This window comes from Colletotrichum navitas (assembly GCF_030913465.1).
Source record: "Colletotrichum navitas strain CBS 125086 chromosome Unknown LY79scaffold_43, whole genome shotgun sequence".
NCBI classification, from domain to species: Eukaryota; Fungi; Ascomycota; class Sordariomycetes; order Glomerellales; family Glomerellaceae; genus Colletotrichum; species Colletotrichum navitas.
This window is the reverse complement of record NW_026850589.1, coordinates 1-19,617: the sequence shown is the minus strand read 5'-3', so window position 1 is coordinate 19,617 and position 19,617 is coordinate 1. Positions and strand designations below refer to the sequence as shown.

The window sequence follows — 19,617 nt, the reverse complement described above, 5'->3', positions numbered from 1 at the left end:
CATTTACACCCTTGAAGTCCAAGAGCACCATGATTCCCCTTCTGGTGACAACATTCATGGGGAGGTGGACACTCAGAATAGAGATAGATTTGTACCATGAACTATCAATTCCGACTGCTAATTAGTGCTACAGACCGAGTAGAATCTGCCCATAAGGTATCTCGAAACAAGGAAATACGTTGAAGCAAACACTCTGGGTTCTAAATTTGCTAATATACTGAAGTAAGATCATTGAACACTGCGCCTGATTATCATCTCTAGGTTTTGATTGAAAATTATTGGTCGCACGAGACATCAATCTTTTTCTTCCTAGGTCTCATATAATATCTCTCTCTGATGTCTTCCAAGTTTGTACAACTACAATGGTATCACTTAAAATCCAAACATGTCTCCTCTTACGAGCCCTACCGCCTTTTTCAAATGTGCTTCGATCCATCATCAATGCCCTTCGGTGAACCAGTCACAATCTCCTCATCAAAGTCCTGGCTGTCGGCGTTATAAGCAACACGGATGTCGTCAATCTCCTCTCCAACCTCCATCCACCTATCGCTGCAGGCAGGAATCGGAGACAACTTGCACAGGCCCCAGTACATGCCACTTGAGACAATGAAGCCAGCAAAGAAATTGAGGTTGTAGATATAGGTGGCACCTGCGGGCACATCTCGACCGATCTCGCCCGCAAATCCAACGACGTTAATCAAGATCCCGGAGATGTATGCAGCATAGCCGCGCCAGTGAAATCCGTAGGTGAAATAGTACGGTCCGGTCTTGCGCGCATCGTATAGTTCCTTGACCTCGAGATATCCCCTGCGGACAAAGTAGTAATCGGAGCACATGACGCCGGCGATAGAGCTGAGGAAAACACTGTACGCCGACAAGTACGTGGTGAACTGATTGGAGGTGGTGAGCAGCGTGTACGGGCACATGGCCAGACCCACGGCAGCACAGATGTATCCACCGCGGCGGATGCTGAGCCATCGAGGTAGCAGAGCCGTCATATCAGTACCGGCCGAGACCGAATTGGCGGCGATGTTAGTTCCGAGTTGAGCCAAGGCGAACGCTGCGGCAATCACAAAGACGCCGAATCTCTGGCCCGAGCCGCCGTCGTCAATGAACTTTTCAAGGAGGTCGAGCGGATCCCAGATCTCCTTGCCGTAGATGACCACCGAGGATGATGAGACCATGATGCCAATGAATGAGGTCAAGGCGAAGCCAATGGGAATTGTGAAAAACTGAGACCACAGCGCATCGCGGGGCTTTGAGGCGAAACGGGAGAAATCGGGGTCGTTGACGATGAGCGTCGCGAAGTTGGCGATGGAAGACATGACACCCTTGACGAATTCCCAGGCAAGCTCACTACCCTGCTTCTTGGCGGGTTGGCGGACTACGGGGCCGATACCACCAGCACGAACGATGGCCCAGATCATGAAGGCGATTCCAGCGCAGGGGACGGCGTATGACTTGACCGTAAACAAGTGGCGAATCTTGTGAACTGGAAACCAAATGGCGGGCAGGGAGCAGAGCCAGAAAATGAAAAACGAAACCCAGTCCGCCGTGGTGGTGCCGGAATCCTCGGGGAAAGTATTGGGGATCTCATCGCGGTCCTGGGGCGTGGTTAGGTTGTGACATTCGGACATGGCTCTGAAACCGGCTGATGCTACTCACCCACGACTTCCAGATCGAACGAATCATGAGATAAACGCAGTGGCCTCCAATGTAAGACTGAACACCGTACCAGACACAAGCTGGCCAAAATCAACAAACGCTCTTATGGGTAGGAATGCTGTCAGACATACCCATAGCCGCACGGTTGAAGACAGGCCACAGACTACCCCAGATGCCAAAAGAGGACCTGTTGACGACGGGGAAACCGATGTGGTACTGGGCGCCTATACGACCGGTTAAACAAATGAAGCAACCGGCAATGGCGTAGCCTATCCAGACACAGAGCCACGACTGCCACCATGAGAGACCGTTGACGATCATGGAAGATGAGATCATCCAAGTGTTGACGTTGAAGGAATCAGCGATCCAGAAGGCCACGAAGTTCCAAGGACCCCACTGCCGTCTCTCGGGCTCGACACTTTTCAACTGTCAGTAACGAGGCCACCACAGGCTACACGAACGGCATTCAATGCCAGATGCTTACGGTTTCAGGTCATAGTTGGTGAGCTACGAAACGCGATTGTCAGCTCAGCCTCTACTCAGATGCCCATAAGTTCACTGGGCGGGCAGATCCATACCATCAGCTGTGCGCTGGTAAGCCCGGGTTCCGACGTGACGGCGATTTTGTCGGCCCAGTATCTCCATTTCGAGGTGTGGGCCTTGTCCGGCCTGGCGGTAGTGGTCGCGGTATCCATGCCCATCTCGGCAGTCCAAGCAAAGCGACGAGGGATGTGTGTGCGGTGTCTTGTTTCGGTCGAGCAACGCCGGTCAAAGGCAAGTCTAAGAGGCTCCAAGCCGTTTGAAGACCGGAACGAAGACCGTCAGACGTTGCGATGACGCTATGCACGTGGAGCAATGGGCCGAGAGCCAGAAAATTGGGTTGGACGGTGAGACGGATTAAGATCTGCACGGATAACAGCCCAAACAGTGGCAATTCCAAGGCTGTTGACTGAGGGGAACGCTCCAGTTGGTCTCCCTTCACAGGGCATTGGCGGCCAAACAATGGAGGAGGTCGCCAGATATTTATTTTACTTACTGGGCCGGTGTCGCTCTCGGTATGGGGAGGCCGATAAAGAAACATGGAACCTCGTTAGCCTCGAAAAACTAATCGGCCGCTAGCTCCGCGTGTCGAGCGGCATCGACTGATAGACCCGGAAATCGCACTGACGCCACCCCCACATTGACAAGCTCTCCAATCTCGTCTGCATCCTCTATGCCCTCTCGCCCAGAGAAGTTTGGGAGAGGAGAGCGGGCATGGGGTGCGCACGCGAGGCAAGCCACGAATCGCTTTCAGGCAAGGGTGGCCGGTCTCGCCGCGATTACAGCAGTTCGAACGGCCTCGAGAGCAGCAGCAACGTCTAATCTGACCGAGTAAGAGGACAAGCCCTGCAAAAATCTGCTTTCCTGGGCCCTTTTTCTTGCGTTCGTTATTGGTTCGTTCCAAGGAAATGTTCTTATCTGGGGCGTGGGAAGTGGCACAAGGACCCCGTCCCATGAGTGACGAGGAACGGCTCCCGCCGGGCAGGACATGCCCCCCATGATACCCGGCATGGGACGGTGCAGCCACCATAATACGTTTGATAAGCTAGCTCTCTCTGGCAGGGGTAGCTTATCGTTGGTCGCAAAACCCCGCATGCTTGAAAAATCCATTACTCGATCTCATCGAGTCAACTACAAAATGGGGCGAATTGTGGCATGGTATAGGCCCGACCCTCACGCAAACGAGCCTGGGATGAACCGAACGGCCTTTAGGGAGGAAACTCTGACGGGTTGTGGCACAATACGAGGTTCCTGTCGTCTTTTTTCCAAGTTCACCTCGTTGTTTCTTATAGCAGGGAGCCGGCGCAACCTCAAAGACAATGCTGTTTCAAGAACGCAACATATGTTGGCAGTTTGGAGGAGAAAGATTCTCGATTGATCCTCAACTTTACGTCAAAGCAATGGCGTGCTGGGATCTAGATGGTCACCTACCAGGCAAGCAAGTCACATCGCTTTTGAAGAGAATCGCGAGTGACTGGTGCGATCTCGACAGCTCGCATGCTACTATTATCCCGTATCTTCGGTGATTGGGATTCGGAACCATCTACCGCTAACCTTTGACCCTGCAACTACCGGTACACCTTGGTTTGACTCGCTGCTGATAAGACGATGCCTAGAATGTCACATCGAGATAAGGACGAACCCAAAAGCAGAATCCTCAGATCCACTCAATTTCGTGTGGCTGGGAATCCACCGTGCGACCGACACACCAACACATTCCACTTATCTCCAGACCTGTTTTCACATTCCTGGCAAATAATCCGACTCTCAGAGACAAACATCTAAACAGCAGCGAGTGGAGCGTAACAGTGCCAACCTCCCTAGGCTTCTATTCCAGCCTTGGCTGCTTGGTCCAGAGGATGGCCATTGAACCTTGATAGGACCGTGGCCGTCGCCGCGTCCCAAGGGGTAATCATGTCTGATGGCATGAAAGCCTGTCATTGCTGGGGAGTGCCGACAAGTCTGTCCGGAACATGACCGTCGAGTTTTCTATTTTCCCGGAAATTTAAAAGTTACTGAAGGCTCCCGGAAGTTTAAAAACTCTAATTTGAAGCCCGATCAAGACAAGCGTAACAGTCGCTCTAACCTGTCGGGAAGCTCCATGGAATACCCGATAAGCCTAGCCTAGTGGGATTGAATGTGCTGGCGGTTTTTCATCAAGGTTTGATGGTTTGGAAGTATTCGCACCGGCTAACGCCACTTATTGGCTTGTGGCGGAAGATAATATTGTGGCTGGTGCCTAACAAAGTCAAGAGTTCTTGACTTTCATTTCAGAGCAGTTGATGCCTCGGGTTTGCGCTGTCGGTTTGAAGCTACCAATCGATACGGCGGTGACTCCATGCACATCGCAGCGATGCGGAGGCAGCTAGTTTTCATGTTTGAGTCAATAACCAACAACACAGATCAACCAATACTTTGAGCATTGTCAACTGGTTCGGGACCCAAGGTCTTCGATAATCACGAACGGGCCGATGTTGGAATCAATGCCATGCTGGAGGACTTTCGGGGACAAGAGTTGGGTACGTTAGGTATTATATCTTGAGCAAGAATAATGTTGAATCTTCTGGGGCATCCAGCGGAGTTTTCGCTGGAGCAGCCGTCGGCGGTGTGGCTATCGTCGCCTTGATAGCTGTAGGACTTTTCCTTTATCTAAGGAGGAAAGTGAGTTGAAACTCTAGGGGGCTCAGGCAGGTGGTAGCAAAAGGCGGCGAGTGAACGAAATTGAGATCATGGAACCTCGATTCGAGATGGACGGCACGAATTCTGTGTACGAGCTTGACGCTACGACAGGAAATATACAAGAGGAAAGCCATTTGCCAACAAGTAGAAGACCAACATGAGTTGTAAAAAGAAAGTATCTTTTTAGTAATGATAGTATGAAGATTTTGCCATCTTTTAGTAGATTCAATGGGGGCATTTCCTCTTCTTGAAGAGGGCCGGGACTAAGGTCATTAACAAGCTTGGCAACCCGAGACGATCACAACTCCGAGGACCTATGCGACATGTATATCTCCAGAGCTCAGACAGCTACGACTCCCCCTGGCTCTATAAGACATTTAAGAATAAGGTCTTCATGTCAAGTTGGCACCGTGGATTATGGGATACCACATCGCGACCTATATACGTAGAGACTTCTTTTCATGATGGCGAGTTTTCGCTAACGCTAGCCGCGACAAGACTAGCCTAATGATGATTTAATGCACTTCATTCACCGAAGGGTGGCCATACCATCCGTAGAGTCTTCCATGGAAATGCTACCCAAGATCAGCGCCTGTTGGATGCCTTCGGGCTGGGGAGCGTCCCCGACAGGGTTTTTCTGCCAAAGCGAAGCAGTATACGCTGAAGCCGGCAAGATCAGGACTTATTCAGTCTGCTTCTGCCTGGTCATGGAAAAAAAATTTGAGATCTCACCGTTGGCAAAAGACTCACTTGCCTGCGGGAGGGGCTCTTGTACGGTGCTGTAGAACACTTGAGCTGTACTACCTGTCAAGTTAGCAAGGGCTCGGCGTTCGGGACCTATATCGAGTACATACTTGGCATTGAAGTCCAACTTCATCGCAAAGTTCTCAAATTGCCCATCGACGGAGGACAGGGAGAATATCTTCTCAGGCGGCGTGGCTTTAGAATCACCAAAGATTGCAATCTCGTTGCCGTTGTTAGCACCGGTGCATACATCGAACTGGTGAAAGCTGAAATTCTTTAACTCGAGACTCACGATCTGATAGTCGTGGGTGGCATTGAGGGGCTTAGTGGCGTCACGCTGGGCAGACAAGTGAAAGAAGCAAATGGTGCAACGAAGCTGCAAAAAGGGGATTGGGTGACGAGAATGCAGAGTAAAGAGGGCTGAAATTCGTTAAGGATGTCTGCGGGCATCACTGACAATATATACAGCATTCAACGGAGCTGCTTGGCGAATTTCCCCCCATTGTTCCAGTGTCATCCAAAGATAGGGTTCAAGACTTCAGAATATCCCTGATAGACTTACAAACATCAGACCCCAACTTTTTGTAAACTCGGCACGAAGTATGAACTTTCGATGCAGGTCAACGTTTTGGGCGCACAAAGCCATATTGAGGGTTACACCTCCATAATACCGGACTTTTCGAGGCTGTTACACAATGTGCGTGGTGTGTGACCTTAAGATGGCTCAGCAATAGTCTGTCGGAATCTCAGATGACAGCTTTCGGGCAAACAGGAGACATCAAGGAGATAGATGTAGGCTGGGGTGGAACTACTGGGGGTACTGAAGCAGGTGGCCACCAAGATTTGCCAAAATGGGCACGGACGTGGCCAACGTTAATACAGAAAGCTAGAATGTTTACACCGATATTGCTGAAATGGCTTGGTAGTCTTGCTGCCAAGTTATTTATTAGCCAGTGTATAGGCGACGTATGCTCAACTGCAGATTGCCTGGCCCAAATGTTCCACTTCACCGACCCACACCGAGCTCGGTGTACCCCGCACGGAGCTCGGTACGGGCAGTGGCAAGCCGAGGCAAATCGCCTGAGCTCCGTGGACCAGGTCTCCCCGGATGTCCCCAACCTCGCTCGTTCTCATCCGCAGCTCTCATCAATGCACTTTGGCGCTCACTCATATTCGACCGGTACATATCCAGTGGATGAAGTGGTTTTCATTTAACAGCAGCCGTGAAGCTTGGATCGTCTTCCTTCGCCGACACTCTCAACTGGGATAATCTCCTATACTTCATCTCAGCCTCCGCCTCCTCCGCCGCCGCCTCAGCCACCGCCGTCCCAGAGCTTTACATCTCATCTCTCACCATACCCTTGCCACGGGCGTCGAGTTCTTTTCAGCTCGCCCATAAACTTCACAATGCCCCAGAAACCAAGCTTCGCGACCCCGCCCCCGTCCATCCCGGACGTGGACGTCTCCTTCCCGCGCCCGCACGTCCTCCTCGTCACACTCAACCGGCCCCGCCAGCTCAACTCCATCCCCTCGGAGCTCCACTACTCACTCGCCCGCCTCTACGACTGGTACGACGCCGAGCCCTCCCTCCGCTGCGCCGTCCTCACCGGCACCGGTCGCGCGTTCTGCGCCGGCGCCGACCTGAAGGAGTGGAACGCCCGCAACGCCTCCGCCTCCGCCGCCGCTCCCCCGACCCCATCCGCCGACCCGACGCCCGTCGCTGCGGTCGCCCCATCGGGCGGCGAAAACCCCGGCGACGGGTGGCGCCCCCCCGCCGGCTTCGGCGGCCTGTCGAACCGCGACGGCAAGAAGCCCGTCATCGCCGCCGTCAACGGGCTCTGCCTCGGCGGCGGCATGGAGATGGCCATCAACGCGGACCTGGTCTACGCATCCACCGAGGCCCGGTTCGGCCTCCCTGAGGTGACCATCGGCGTCATCGCTGTCGCCGGCGCCCTGCCGCGGCTTATCAAGTCCGTCGGCCGGCAGAGGGCCTCGGAGATGGCCCTCATCGGGCGCACCGACCACACCCCCGAGCAGATGCTCGCCTGGGGCCTGGTCAACGAGGTCGTGCCGCCCGGCTCGCTGATGGAGACCGCCCTCGCCGCCGCCGAGGCGATCGCGAGGAACTCCCCGGACGCCGTCATTGTCTCGCGGGAGGGGCTAAAGAGCGGGTGGGAGCCCATGGGCCCCGTGGGGGCGACGGCGGCCGTCGAACAGGGCATCTACCGCAGGATGGAGGCAGGGGAGAACATGACAGAGGGCGTCAAGAGTTTCGTCGAGAAGAGGAAGCCCGTGTACAGAGACAGCAAGTTGTGAGCGCCGTTCAGCGCAAGGAGACTTGGCGGCAAAATGTATGATTATTGCTACGCCGCCGAGGTGTACGCTCGAAAAAGAAAAAGTCCTGCTTTTACTACGTTACACTACGCAGACCGTTAGATATCATGAACCAACTCCTACTGCAACCTGACCATTCTGAAAACCCAAAGAGGATGCCCCACCAGCCCGTACACACCTACCCTTTGGTATCATCCACCCTAACTAAGCAGCGGCCTCGTCCTTGTTCTCCACACGGTGAACCTCTCCCGAGCCCGACTCGAAAGTCTTCTCGTTGACGATGTCGTTCCCCTCGCCGGGGGTGCCCATGCTCGCCTTCCAATACAGCTGGACCTTGCCGCCAGTGAACAGCCTGTCGATCTGCTCGAGGCTGAGGTTCCGCGTCTCCGGGTAGAAGAAGTAGATGAGCGGGATGAAGAGGGCGTTGAAGACGCAAAAGTAGACGTACGTCCGCCAGCCGATGTTCTTGATGCTGACGGGGGTGATCTCGACGACGAGGAAGGTGAAGATCCAGTTGGACGCCGTCGCCAGCGCCGCGGCGCGGGTGCGGATGGCGAGGGGGGCGTACTCGGCCGGCAACAGCCAGGGGATGGCGAGCAGGCCGACGGCGAAGAAGAAGTTGAACAGGAAGAGCATGACAATGGCGACGATGCCGGCGGGCACGCTGCCGTTGGAGACGGTGCCCGCGAGGACGGCCATGCAGGCGCACTGGCCCGCCGCCGCGAAGAGCATGAGCTTCCTGCGGCCGAGGCGGTCGATGATCCAGATCGGGATCAGGGAGGAGAAGAAGTACGCAATGCCGTTGAACCCCGCGAGCAGTAGGGAGAGGCTGTGCGTCATGCCGACAGACTCCTGGAAGATGACGGGAGCGTACTGGTGAAGTATTAGCTATGTAGCGTTTGGGGTTGGGTGGCATATAGGGATGGTTCAAGGAGACTACTTGCATAAGTGATGAGGTTGATTCCGGACAATTGCTGCATAAATTGCCCCCCGATCCCGAGCATGGTGCGGTAAAAGAACTTTTGATCGCCGTTCTTGAACATCATTCGGAAGCTGCCGGCGTTGGCGGCTTCGCGCTCTTCGCGGATCGCGACCTGGATCTCGACCAGGTTACGCTCCAGCTTGGGCTCGGTCTCGGTGATGGACCTGGCGTCCTTTTCGACGGCCCAGAGGATGTGGCGGGCCTCATCGTGACGGTCGTGCGCGATGAGCCATCTGGGCGACTCGGGGAGGACCAAGACGCCGAAGAAGGTCACGACGGCGAATAGGATCTGCAGGGCCAGGGGGAAACGGAACTGGGCGTCGTTGGCGACGAAGCTCATGCCGTAGTCGACCCAGTAGGCGGTCATGACGCCAAAGATGTTGATGGCGAGCTCGATGGCCAGGCCACGTCCTCGGCTGTCCGCCTTCATCAGCTCCGAGTGCCACACGGCTTTTATCTCCAAGGTCAGCGTTTCCTATAGTCACTGCGTCGTCCATCTATCGCCCGGGCGGTAGAGATCAACTCACGAATGGTGCTGGTGTTCATGCCGTTGCCGAGACCGGCGACTATACGGCCCACAATCAGCTGCGGGATGCCGAACGCCGCGGCCTGCAGCGCCGCACCGATGCTGAGCACGAAGCAGCCGATCATGATGCACTTGCGACGGCCGAGCTTCTCGCCGACCAGCAGACAAAAGATGGCACCGAAGAAGCAACCGATCTCGTAGATGGCGACAACGGTTCCCTGCAGCGAGGAGCTGCCGCCGCCGCCGTTAGTCGTGTCGATCTCGGGGAAGGTCCGTGTGAAGGCGTAGCCGGTGAGGAGGCCGGACATGACTCCCTGGTCGTATCCGAAAAGGAGGAAGCCGGAGCCCGCCGTGGCCGTGATGGCCCAGTTGAGCGGCCGCCCGACAAGGATGGTCATGATGAAGAAGAGCCAACAAAAGAGAGTCTAGAGCCGTCGATGGCGCACGCTCCAGGGATGGAAGAGTGCCTTTCTCGCGACGGGCTTGATCGCGGGTGACGAGAGTCGAGGAGCCGGTGTGGCCGAGTCAGGGAGACGAAGAGGAGAACACCTCGGTTCACGATAGATGGGGATGCGGTTCTATATGTACAGAACGCCAGGGCATGCCGTGCAGCGTTGGTGTTGAGGAAGGATTTGAGGAATGGCAGACTGTAGCCGCCAGGGATGCACACTTTCTTTAGTCTCCCCGGCAAGGGAAAATGAGTTGGATAGGTGCAAAGCAACGTCATTTGATTGCTGTCAAGCCCTTGAAGAAAGAGGGAGCGCGTGTCAAGCATCGCATCCCCTCACCCATGCAAGCCCCCCCCACAGGAAATCGAATAGAGTGCGGGGACCCCAGCGCGGAGAACTGATGAGACTACCTAGGTAGATCAGATACCTCAATACAACAGGGTAATTAACGGCCCGCGGTGAGTCTCTACGTGGTTGCTGTGGGCAGTTGGACGCGCCTTGACACGCGATTGGTCCTCAACCAACTGACTCGTCGGGACTGGGATGGGGCGGCGGGAAAGATTTTTCTCAAGCCCAAGGTAGAGCCTCGTCTTGCGTTCCGACTACGGTTAAAGTTGCATCGCCTGTTTTGGCGCCGTCTAGACACACTAGTCGTCCCCTTCCTCCCTCTTTTTGATGTCTCCTAGAACAAGCAAGCTTTGCAAAACTCTTGGAAGAAGCCGAGGTCTGACTGCGGATCCGGGGCCAGTGCCGAGAAGCCAGATGAACAAGGATTGGGACGAAAATCGCCGATTTGTGGCCATTGCGTTGTACGGTGCGTGGAGCTGCCCTTTTTCGGAATAACGAGGAAGTTGAAAGCGCCCTCGACGATCGGCACTTACACTCCCGCTCGATCAGTCAGTCCTTGGCGCACCGGGCTCACCCTCAAGAGTCGGGTGAGCTCACAACCGACCAATATCGCATGTTTTTACCCATCCTTGACGGCTTCCCGTTGCTCGGGTTTCGAAGAGGGCCATCGGAGAGCGCCCCCCTCCCTGTAGCAAACATACCCACCGTTTGAACCGCACGAACCAGACTTGCGGCTCAATCTGCCGCTGTTTATGATGTGCCGCCCATGCCGACCTCGACCATCGATGCGAGAGGGCTTTGGCCCCAAAATTCCCGCCTATGCATATATTTCCCAACAGAGACGAAGGCGTCTTTAAACCGGCAAATGCCCGCAACTTGGTTTGGCGCGCCGATGAGTGCCGGACGCGTTGGATCGATAACGAAAAGCAGTCGCCTCGGGCAGACAGGGGCGGTTCACAAATTGCGGCTCGAGTTGCCTTTACATCACGTCTTGTTCCAGGAATCGCCTGTCCCTAACGGGTTGGACGGCGCCATGTCAAAACGGGCGCTTATTCCCGTCATGAGCCCCGTCGAAGAACGCTAAATAGCAGGAGACGGGGAAATGAGGTCATCCTCCTCTTCTTACCCCGGCCAGCACCTGGTCATCTCTCCGCAATCCCGCATGGACAGCCGCACCTTGTGGGTTTCCGACTGGCGTCCGTCAGCAACTACTCGTCAACTCCATGCTTGTGGGGTCGGTCCCAGAGTCCATGCCGCAAAGTGTGGAGAGACGGCTACCGAGTTATGGCGGCGGGTCCGCTGTCGAATCGCACGCTCCAGGTGGGGGAGTGTCACAATCCGTGGTGGTATCATCATGAATCCGTCGGCATTGCTTCGATATTGGACCCAATGCGGAATATTGACGCATGACGTCGAGGTCGCTTTGCGCCAACGCCTTCCCCGGCGGCTGGAACTGCTCAAGCGTCTCAGTGTCAGGAGGACTCATGTCCGTCTTTTAAGCATGAAGAGTTGGAAACTTTGTCTAGTCACCGGGATACTAACCGTCTCCCAAGTCACCCCAGAAGTCCTTCAGGTCATCTGCCCTCCACTTAGTGCCCCATCCGCTTTCCCTCTCGATCTTTTCTAGCAGCTCTAGTATGGCTCGGTGCTCTGCGGGGTGGCTCATGCAGCGTCCCGCAATCCAGAGGGGCTGGATGCTGTTGGTCCAGGCCCCGTGATGGTGGTTGGTCATTGATATCCCGCATATCTGTCTGGCGTGCCAAAGCGCCGAACGAGGCTTCGGCGACAGTCGCAGCGAGGCTGGTCTATTTTGCAGCATGAGAAGAGATGCCGTGTGGTATAGCTGGTTCCCTGATATGGCGGCAGGGTTGCTGTAGAGGATCTTGGGGAACGGCACCGTGTCGGATGAGGGTATGGACATGATGTGCTGCATCTCGGGCGGCCGGCGGCTGTGCCAGTCTTCAACATATTTCCAAAGCTTCATCCATCTGACCCGATGCCTCATGTCGTTCCTCGGGCCGTCAAAGAAGAGCCCACCCGGATTTGCCTTGGCGAGTGGAGCCAAGAGGTCAAGAACTTGGCCACAAAGATAGACTGCATAATTCGCCCACATATCGTGGCCTGGATTGGCGAGGAACAAGGCAACGTCTGCTTCAAGGTCGACACGTGACGCCCAATGATTGACAGGTATCAAGGTCTTGACGGACGATATGAGACCGCCGCACACGTCCATTCGGATGAAGCACCAAAACAGAGCCTGTTCCACGCCACCGACGAAGCCGTTTATGCCAATGGCCTCCATCAGGCTGGCGCATCCGTCCAAATGTCTTCGCCACGCCTTTGGCGAGCAGCTGGCCATTTCCAGCACGCAGAGCACAACGCAAGATGCGGCCACGGCCGTCGTCCGGGTCGGCAGTTGTGGTAAGAGCAGGTGTATAGCCTCCTGGTAGAGCGCTAAACTCTGGTCTGTTGGGCGGTTTTTATCCTTCAGCTCGAGCTGGCGGGCCGACAGGGCCAGCATGGAATATCGCAGGTGGTTGTGGGACCGAGCCATCGTAGGCAGAGAATGTTGAAAGTGGCGTTGGTTGTCAAACTTGTCCAACCAAGGAGAGATCTCGTCCACCCAGTTCTTCCACAATGCGCACTCCTCCTCCAGTGGCAGGCAAGGGGGTTCGTGGTCTGAAGATAGGTCGTCGACGGCTTCGGCTGCTTCTCCTGACGAGGACGGCCCCGAGCTGGCATCAATGAAGCCCGAGCCTGATCTCCGCCTTGGGGTGTGAGCAGAAGCGGGCGAGGCGTGCCTCGTTGGGCCATTGGACCGGACTTCTTGGATTAGATGGTTTCTCAGCGTCGAGTGCAACTCGTGGTATGCTGAGCCCGGAAGGAAGATGCCGTCTTCGTAGGAGCCTTCGGGGGTGAAGATCTGGTCCATGAAATCAAACGGCGGGTCCATCAAATGGTCCATAGACAAAGCCGTGGGTGGCATGGAGTGGACTGTGGATGTAGGATGCTGATGGGGCACCTGGCAGCGGCCGCCTTGGCTAAGGTAAATGAGGTTCGCCACGGCGCTATCGGTGATGAGCTGCGAAGCGGAGGTTGGCGAGGCGCGGAAGTCAATACGATCAGTAGTCGACGGATGCACCTTGTTGGCAGACTCATCTTCTCGACGGGCCTCAGGGCTCAAGAGAGCAGCAAAGGCCGACGTCTGCACACTTTCGGCGGGTGCAGAACTTGGGCCAGACGAAGACAAGGTCCGTCTGGCGGTACTGGAGCCGGCGATGGAGGTCGAGTAGGACAGGGGGCTGTCGAAGTAGCCGGCTTCGTCCTTTTCATGCTGGGGGCCAGAGGCAGCCTCGGCTTCGGCTCTGGGGGGTGACAGGTCAAGTTCCATTTCTCGGTCAGAATCGTAGTCGTGGAAGCCGGGAGGGAGGTGGTAGTCGCGGATGACCTCGTCAGTGATGTCGAGAATCTCAAATTGGCGGCGCAGAGGCGGGCGTCGGGCCTTCTTCATTGACGGGTGGTCTTGCCGTATTGTTTGGGCGTTCTCGGCGCGGAAGGTGACCTTGATACCCCATTCGCACCTCTCCTTCCGCCTCGAGCACCCGCCACAGGCAGGACGACCCTCGTCGCACTTGCGCTTTTTGCGGCGGCAGTTGAGACAGCCCGTCCGGGTCCGGGTCCTCTTCTTCTTGGCCGGCGGGGGCTGTTCGGAATCGCCCGGTCGTCGGCCATCGTCGCCATCACCGTCGTCGCCGTCGTCGCCGTCGCCGGGAGGTGGCAAAGGCTGTTCCTCTTCGGCGGCCATAATGGGGTCGCGGTCATCGGCACGGGGTGCGCGTCCGCAAGCGCAAGTCAGACGGGGACAACGCCCACTGGCAATACGAGGGTGGGTGGGTGGCTAGGGTAGGCTTAGCAAGGCCCCCCGTCGCAAAGTGGGAAGGAGAAAAAAAAGGGACAGAAAAAAAAAAAAGAAAAGAAGAAAAAAAAGGCAAAAACGCTTCTGTCAAGTGCACGTGGAGCAACAGGCGCTTCGACATGCGTCTCCTCGGAAAGCTGGGGGCAGCGCAGAAACGATGGGATGTGTAGGAGGAAATGAGTGGCCGAATGCTGTTATGGGGTAAGCTCGACGACCCTCAAGCAGCCAGAAGACTCAGCAGTGGTAAGGGACCATAGACTCGAGTAAGGGCAGACTCTGATCTGACTCTGATATGACTCTGGATAGACTACACGTAGATAGGGCCAAGACGTGATATCAAAACAGAGTTCAATCTAGATCCGTCTATCTCTCACCCCCCTTTTTGCTAGGAATTACCCTAGTCACCGACGATGTTGCTGCCCAACAACGGTATCCCTGGGAAGCCGGGCAACAGCTATGCCTCTCTCTTGCTGCCGTTGCGATTGGATTTGCGTCTCTATTGCATACTACATAGGTGGTGACTTGAAGGCTCTGGCTGTAGAGGGAGGAAGAGGACGGATGGCGTGGGGAGACGGGGGAAGGTGCAAGCGGGTAAGCGGTTGTGGACAGAAAGGACACACTGTACGTATTACCTAGGCAGGTGGTAGGTAGAGTTACCGTAGAACTTCAGTGGAAGCCTAGGCCTGGGGCGCCGCCTGTGACAAACTCTACACAGATTGCACGGGGTTGGCTGGTCTTAAACTCTCGTCTCGGGACCTGGGAGGACTCCGCAACCCCCCCGCCCTCGTGGGAGCTCTCGCATCGCTTAGCAATAAGTGCCTACCTACCCTCCCCTACAGTGACATGTGAGAAGTCCGGGCTCACCACACAATGTGCCATCTTCAATAGGTGAGCCCAGGATTCTTACATTTCACTGTACCTACCTACCTACCTAACCTACAGCGTAGCAACCCAGTTGGGCATGTACATGCCTACTCGGACACTACACATCCGTCCGTCCAAAGCAACCCTGATGCTTTTCTCAATGCCGTTTTTCCGCATCATCCGTCGCCTTTTCATGTTGCACAAGGTCTAGTGCTTCTGAGCACAAGCATCACCGGACACTTACTAAATAATACAGTAGAAGCTCGTCTCAATGATTCGGGGCCTACCAGCCGATGCATACTACGTACATCGTACATACATTTTCCACTTGCTGGAGACCACGCCATTGGCCGGGCTATATGTACTCACACGTCCTGGCATGCATGTGCACACTGACCGAGTCTCCTAGCCAGACTGCCATCAGACAAGTCGGCCATGATGAAGATCCCAGGGTGATCCGTGTCTACGCAGACACCATTTGCCTGCCAAATCCCAAAATACCTTCCCAAACGCCGCCGCACCCTTTCCTACCGACCCCTGGTTGCCAAAACGTTGTCTTCCACCCCCCGCGCTCTCCCATAATTCGACATTTGCTCCGGTCAGCAGATATACAAACGACCACCAGGATACGAGATGATTCGCGGATCAATGCCGGACTGGGTTGAGGTCGCGGAACTCGCCCCGGAGGCTGTCCACGCCCTTGGCCCTGACCTCCTCCACGAGGCGGGCGACCGCTGGCGCGATGACGGCCTCGTCGAAACCAAAGTATCTGTACGCGTCTGGGCCCGGTAGCGAGTGGCCGAACGTGCTCATCGAGAAGCCCGCGTCCGCGTACCGCTCCCACCCGTTGACGGCGTAGGCCTCGATCACCACGCGGGGCGCCTGCGACCGGTATCGCAGCACCTCCCTCTTGTACTCCACCGGCTGCCGCTCGAACACCCGTTGGCAGGGGAAGCTGACGATGCGCGCTTTCATGCCATGCTTGTCGGCGAGCACCTGGGCCGTCTTGACGGCGAACACCATCTCAGCTCCCACCCCAATGAGCGTGACGTCCGCGTCCGCCGCCTCCCGGAATACGTAGGCGCCCCGCAGCACGCCCTCGCGCGACGTGTTCTGCGGGTACTGCTCGAGGCTTTGGCGGGAGAGCGAGATGATTGTCGGCGTGTCCTTGGCCTCCATGGCCAGCACAAACGCGCCAGCCGTCTCCTCGCTGTCGCACGGCCGGACGTAGAGCAGATTCGGCATCGCCCGGTAGAGGGCAGGCAGCGCGATGGGCTGATGGGTGGGGCCGTCTTCACCAGTGCCGATCGAGTCGTGCGTCGCAATGTGAATCTGCTGCAGGCGTTGAAGGGCACCCATGCGCACGCCGGGGGCGGCGTACTGCTCTTTGTTAGCAGGCTCTCGAATGGCCGGGGGTCCCGGAAGGTAGGGTCATTTACGATGTAGAACATGAAGAAACTGGACGTCACCGGCAGGATGGTCCCTTTATTGAAGGCAGCCAGACCGTTGGTGATGGACGCCATGGCGTGCTCGCGGACGCCGTAGTGGATGTAGCGGCCGGCGTAGTCGCCGTTGATGCCGCACGTCGTTTTCAGATCAGGCTAGGGGCGTCCATCAGCAAACGCTCTCACGCGCAATGCGCCGGTAAGCCCAAGACGCCAGCATATCTCAACTCACGTTTTGGAAGTCAACCTTTCCTTTCCACATCATGTTGACAGAGGGCGATAGGTCCGCAGTGCCGACCATCAGGTTGTTCAGGCCGGCGGCGATGGGGTTGCAGACCAAACCCGCCGATCTGCGCGAGGGCGTCGGCGTGGTGGGGAACTCCTCCTTGGCCGGGATGAACTTGCGCCAGTCGTCAACCCAATCCCCGGCAACGCGTTTCTTGAACTCGGCAGCCAGCTCGGAGTGGTCCCGCGAGTAGGCCTCGACCAGCTCGTTCCACTCGGCTTCGATCTTGTCGCCGCGCGACACGGCCTCGCGAAAGTAACCGTAGACACGGTCGCCGATTACGAAGTGCTGTTCGGGGTCCATGCCAAAGTTCCTCTTGATGTTGGCGACGTCGGCGGCACCGAAGGCGGCTCCGTGTGCCTTGGCATCGCCGGCGACGGCGCTGCCGATGCCGATGACGGTGTGGATGTTGATAAAGGTCGGCTTGTCCCTGCTACCGCGGGCCAGGTCCATGGCGCGGACGATGGCCTCGACGTCCCAGTTGCCGTCCTCAATGTCGATGACGCCCCAGCCGCAAGCGCGCATCTTGGCGTTGACGTCCTCGGTATTGCAGAGGTCGACGCTGCCGTCACAGGTGACCTGGTTGTTGTCGTACATGACAACCAGGTTGTTGAGCCTCCAATGGCCAGCAAGCTGGATGGCCTCCATGGCCACGCCCTCTTGCAGGCAGGCATCACCAATCATGCACCACGTCATGTTGTCGACGACGGGGAAGTCGGGGCGGTTGTAGGTGGCGGCCAGGTGCTTGGTAGCGGCGGCGAGACCGACGGCGTTGGCGATGCCCTGACCCAGGGGACCGGTCGTCACCTCGATGCCCTCGTGCTCGATCTCGGGGTGACCGGGGCAGAGGGAGTCGGTGCGTCTCGAGTGATAGGACTTGAGCTGGTCCAGCGTCATATTTTTGTAGCCGGTCAAGTGCAGGAAGGTGTACTGGAACAGGCACGTGTGGCCGTTGGAGAGAACGAAGCGGTCTCTGTTGAAGTAATTTGGGTTGTTGGGGGAGTATCTCATGACGTATTTCCAGAGGGAGGTTCCGATGGCAGCCATGCCCATGGCGCCGCCAGGGTGGCCGCCCTTGTACTGCTCGCATAGGTCGGCGATGAGACAGCGGAATGTGCGAAGAACAAAGTCGACCTCCTTCTTTCCGGCTTCTGTGAGCTGGAACGGGCTGGTGTTGCTGCCGGCGTTGAGGGGCTTGGAGGCGACGACGTCCTGGGGAGCGGGCTCAGAAGGAACTGCGCTGGGCGCCATTGTGGTGTTTTTTTTCGGTCTATCTGCGAGTAGTTGGCCGAGACTTAGACGGTGGAGGTGATTTTCGGGTCTCGACGAGTGATGGAGGGGTAGCTCTAGACTCATTCGTCGCACAAGCACAAATGGCCCGTCGCGTCGAGTGAACAAAGCTGGGATCGACTCGCTGTTGAAAGCGCAGCAATAAGAGACCGCGGACAGCACAACAACAAAGGTCAGTCGTTGCAGTCCATTCGGATTGATATAAGGGCAACCGACAGCCGACTTGGCACCCCTCCGAGTGAGTGCTTAAGATGGCCGTGTTGGGATGTCAAACAGGATGGCCAGCCAGCAGAGCAGTGGGAAGCGTTCATTGCAGTATCAGGAAAGAGCGCTTAGGTTTTCCTGTTTGGGGTATGCGGATAGGACTTGCTTGGGAACAAAGTTTAGTCGGGAAAGAAATGGAAAGGACGGGATGCATTCCACACCTCATCTTGCATACCCACCTAGTCTGTATAGTTAGATAGACTCCAGATCCATTCCCCCCCTCACTAAACACTCGTGCCTCAGGGCAACAACTAGTAATTGTTGAACTGGCAGAACAGAATAAGATACCTTCGTACGTACGGGTGTTGGGAACGAACGGACACATGCGAGTGGGTTGAAACGGTGGACTAATGATGACTCAGCATGTTCCGCTTTGCCTGGTACCCTTGGTCCGTGCTCGATGGTCTGGGGAGAGGAGGGAGACCCGAAGCGCCTGCCTCTGTGGGGGTCGTCGCACTTAGTTATCCATTCACCGTCTCGGCTTTCTTCCCCGCAAAGTAGACAGGTACTGCTAGGTGGGTAGTTGTCCGCAAGGTACCTAAACTAAGTACGGAGGAGCGTGTCAAAAGTAATGATCCATAATGCCAAGGCCCACCCCCTCACCTAGACCCACTTTATATATATCCAACTAATCAGAGCAATAGAATTATTTCTTCTTCCCTAGGGCCCCTGCCTACAACTATCTATCTACTAATAATAACAACAATAACAATAACAACTATTATAACTATCTATTATAACTACTGCTGTTATAGCCTACGTTAACCCCTACTTATGGGCATCTATTTTTGCCCTTTAAAGCTACACTAAAGGTAAATCTACTAACAAGGTTGCAGAGGCTCTTAATATACCTAAAGTCATAGTTAATAAGATTCTTGTATACATAAAAAAGTATAGCTTTGACCCCTCTGCTTCTACCTTTTCTCTTTTTCCTAAATATATTAAAGATACCCCTTAAGCTAGCTAGCCTAAGAAGGTAATACTATCTATTACTAGCTTTATTATATAAAAGGTTTACTATAATTATTATAGTAAAAAAAAATTATATACTAATATAGCTAGTAAGCTATAAAAAAGTATAATATAAATATATTAGCCTTAAGTATTTACTAGATCCTTTATTAATATAGGTTTAAGAAGACTAAACTTATATATAAACTAGGATTATTTAGCTAAATATAATAAAATAAACTTTCTTAGTGTCTAGTATATTACTACTAAACTCTTAAGGATTAGAAGAAGGTTATATAGTTTAATAAAACCTTTATTATTCTCTCTTATTATT

General features: G+C 55.2%; 6 protein-coding genes across 6 annotated transcripts; 1 reads left to right on the top strand and 5 right to left on the bottom strand.

The window, feature by feature from the left end:
• Window positions 1–416: 416 nt before the first annotated feature.
• LY79DRAFT_591365 (permease for cytosine/purines, uracil, thiamine, allantoin-domain-containing protein) lies at window positions 417–2,366 on the bottom strand (the record flags this gene model as incomplete). Its single annotated transcript, XM_060561271.1, has 5 exons — window positions 417–1,604; window positions 1,666–1,745; window positions 1,797–2,083; window positions 2,150–2,172; window positions 2,244–2,366. The coding sequence occupies 5 exons, from the start codon at window positions 2,364–2,366 to the stop codon at window positions 417–419; spliced, it is 1,701 nt and encodes a 566-aa protein (XP_060412523.1).
• A 3,047-nt stretch (window positions 2,367–5,413) lies between these two features.
• Window positions 5,414–6,274, bottom strand: LY79DRAFT_580933 (uncharacterized protein; the record flags this gene model as incomplete). The annotated part of the gene is made up of 3 exons (XM_060560157.1): window positions 5,414–5,544; window positions 5,635–6,004; window positions 6,191–6,274. 3 exons carry the CDS (start codon window positions 6,272–6,274, stop codon window positions 5,414–5,416), a joined length of 585 nt encoding a protein of 194 aa, XP_060412522.1.
• A 761-nt stretch (window positions 6,275–7,035) lies between these two features.
• On the top strand, window positions 7,036–7,944 carry LY79DRAFT_518670 (enoyl-CoA hydratase/isomerase; the record flags this gene model as incomplete). The annotated part of the gene is made up of 1 exon (XM_060555055.1): window positions 7,036–7,944. The coding sequence occupies one exon, from the start codon at window positions 7,036–7,038 to the stop codon at window positions 7,942–7,944; it is 909 nt and encodes a 302-aa protein (XP_060412521.1).
• A 111-nt stretch (window positions 7,945–8,055) lies between these two features.
• LY79DRAFT_264943 (general substrate transporter) lies at window positions 8,056–9,988 on the bottom strand. Its single transcript, XM_060551972.1, has 3 exons — window positions 9,472–9,988; window positions 8,907–9,394; window positions 8,056–8,835 (listed from the first exon to the last, which is right to left on the bottom strand). The coding sequence occupies exons 1-3, from the start codon at window positions 9,866–9,868 to the stop codon at window positions 8,167–8,169; spliced, it is 1,554 nt and encodes a 517-aa protein (XP_060412520.1). The 5' UTR covers window positions 9,869–9,988; the 3' UTR covers window positions 8,056–8,166.
• Window positions 9,989–11,485: 1,497 nt separating this feature from the next.
• LY79DRAFT_264939 (fungal-specific transcription factor domain-containing protein) lies at window positions 11,486–14,526 on the bottom strand. Its single transcript, XM_060551971.1, has 2 exons — window positions 11,810–14,526; window positions 11,486–11,720 (listed from the first exon to the last, which is right to left on the bottom strand). Exons 1-2 carry the CDS (start codon window positions 14,070–14,072, stop codon window positions 11,620–11,622), a joined length of 2,364 nt encoding a protein of 787 aa, XP_060412519.1. The 5' UTR covers window positions 14,073–14,526; the 3' UTR covers window positions 11,486–11,619.
• Window positions 14,527–15,692: 1,166 nt separating this feature from the next.
• On the bottom strand, window positions 15,693–18,029 carry LY79DRAFT_518544 (transketolase; the record flags this gene model as incomplete). The annotated part of the gene is made up of 3 exons (XM_060555042.1): window positions 15,693–16,427; window positions 16,487–16,648; window positions 16,725–18,029. 3 exons carry the CDS (start codon window positions 18,027–18,029, stop codon window positions 15,693–15,695), a joined length of 2,202 nt encoding a protein of 733 aa, XP_060412518.1.
• Between the last annotated feature and the right edge of the window lie 1,588 nt (window positions 18,030–19,617).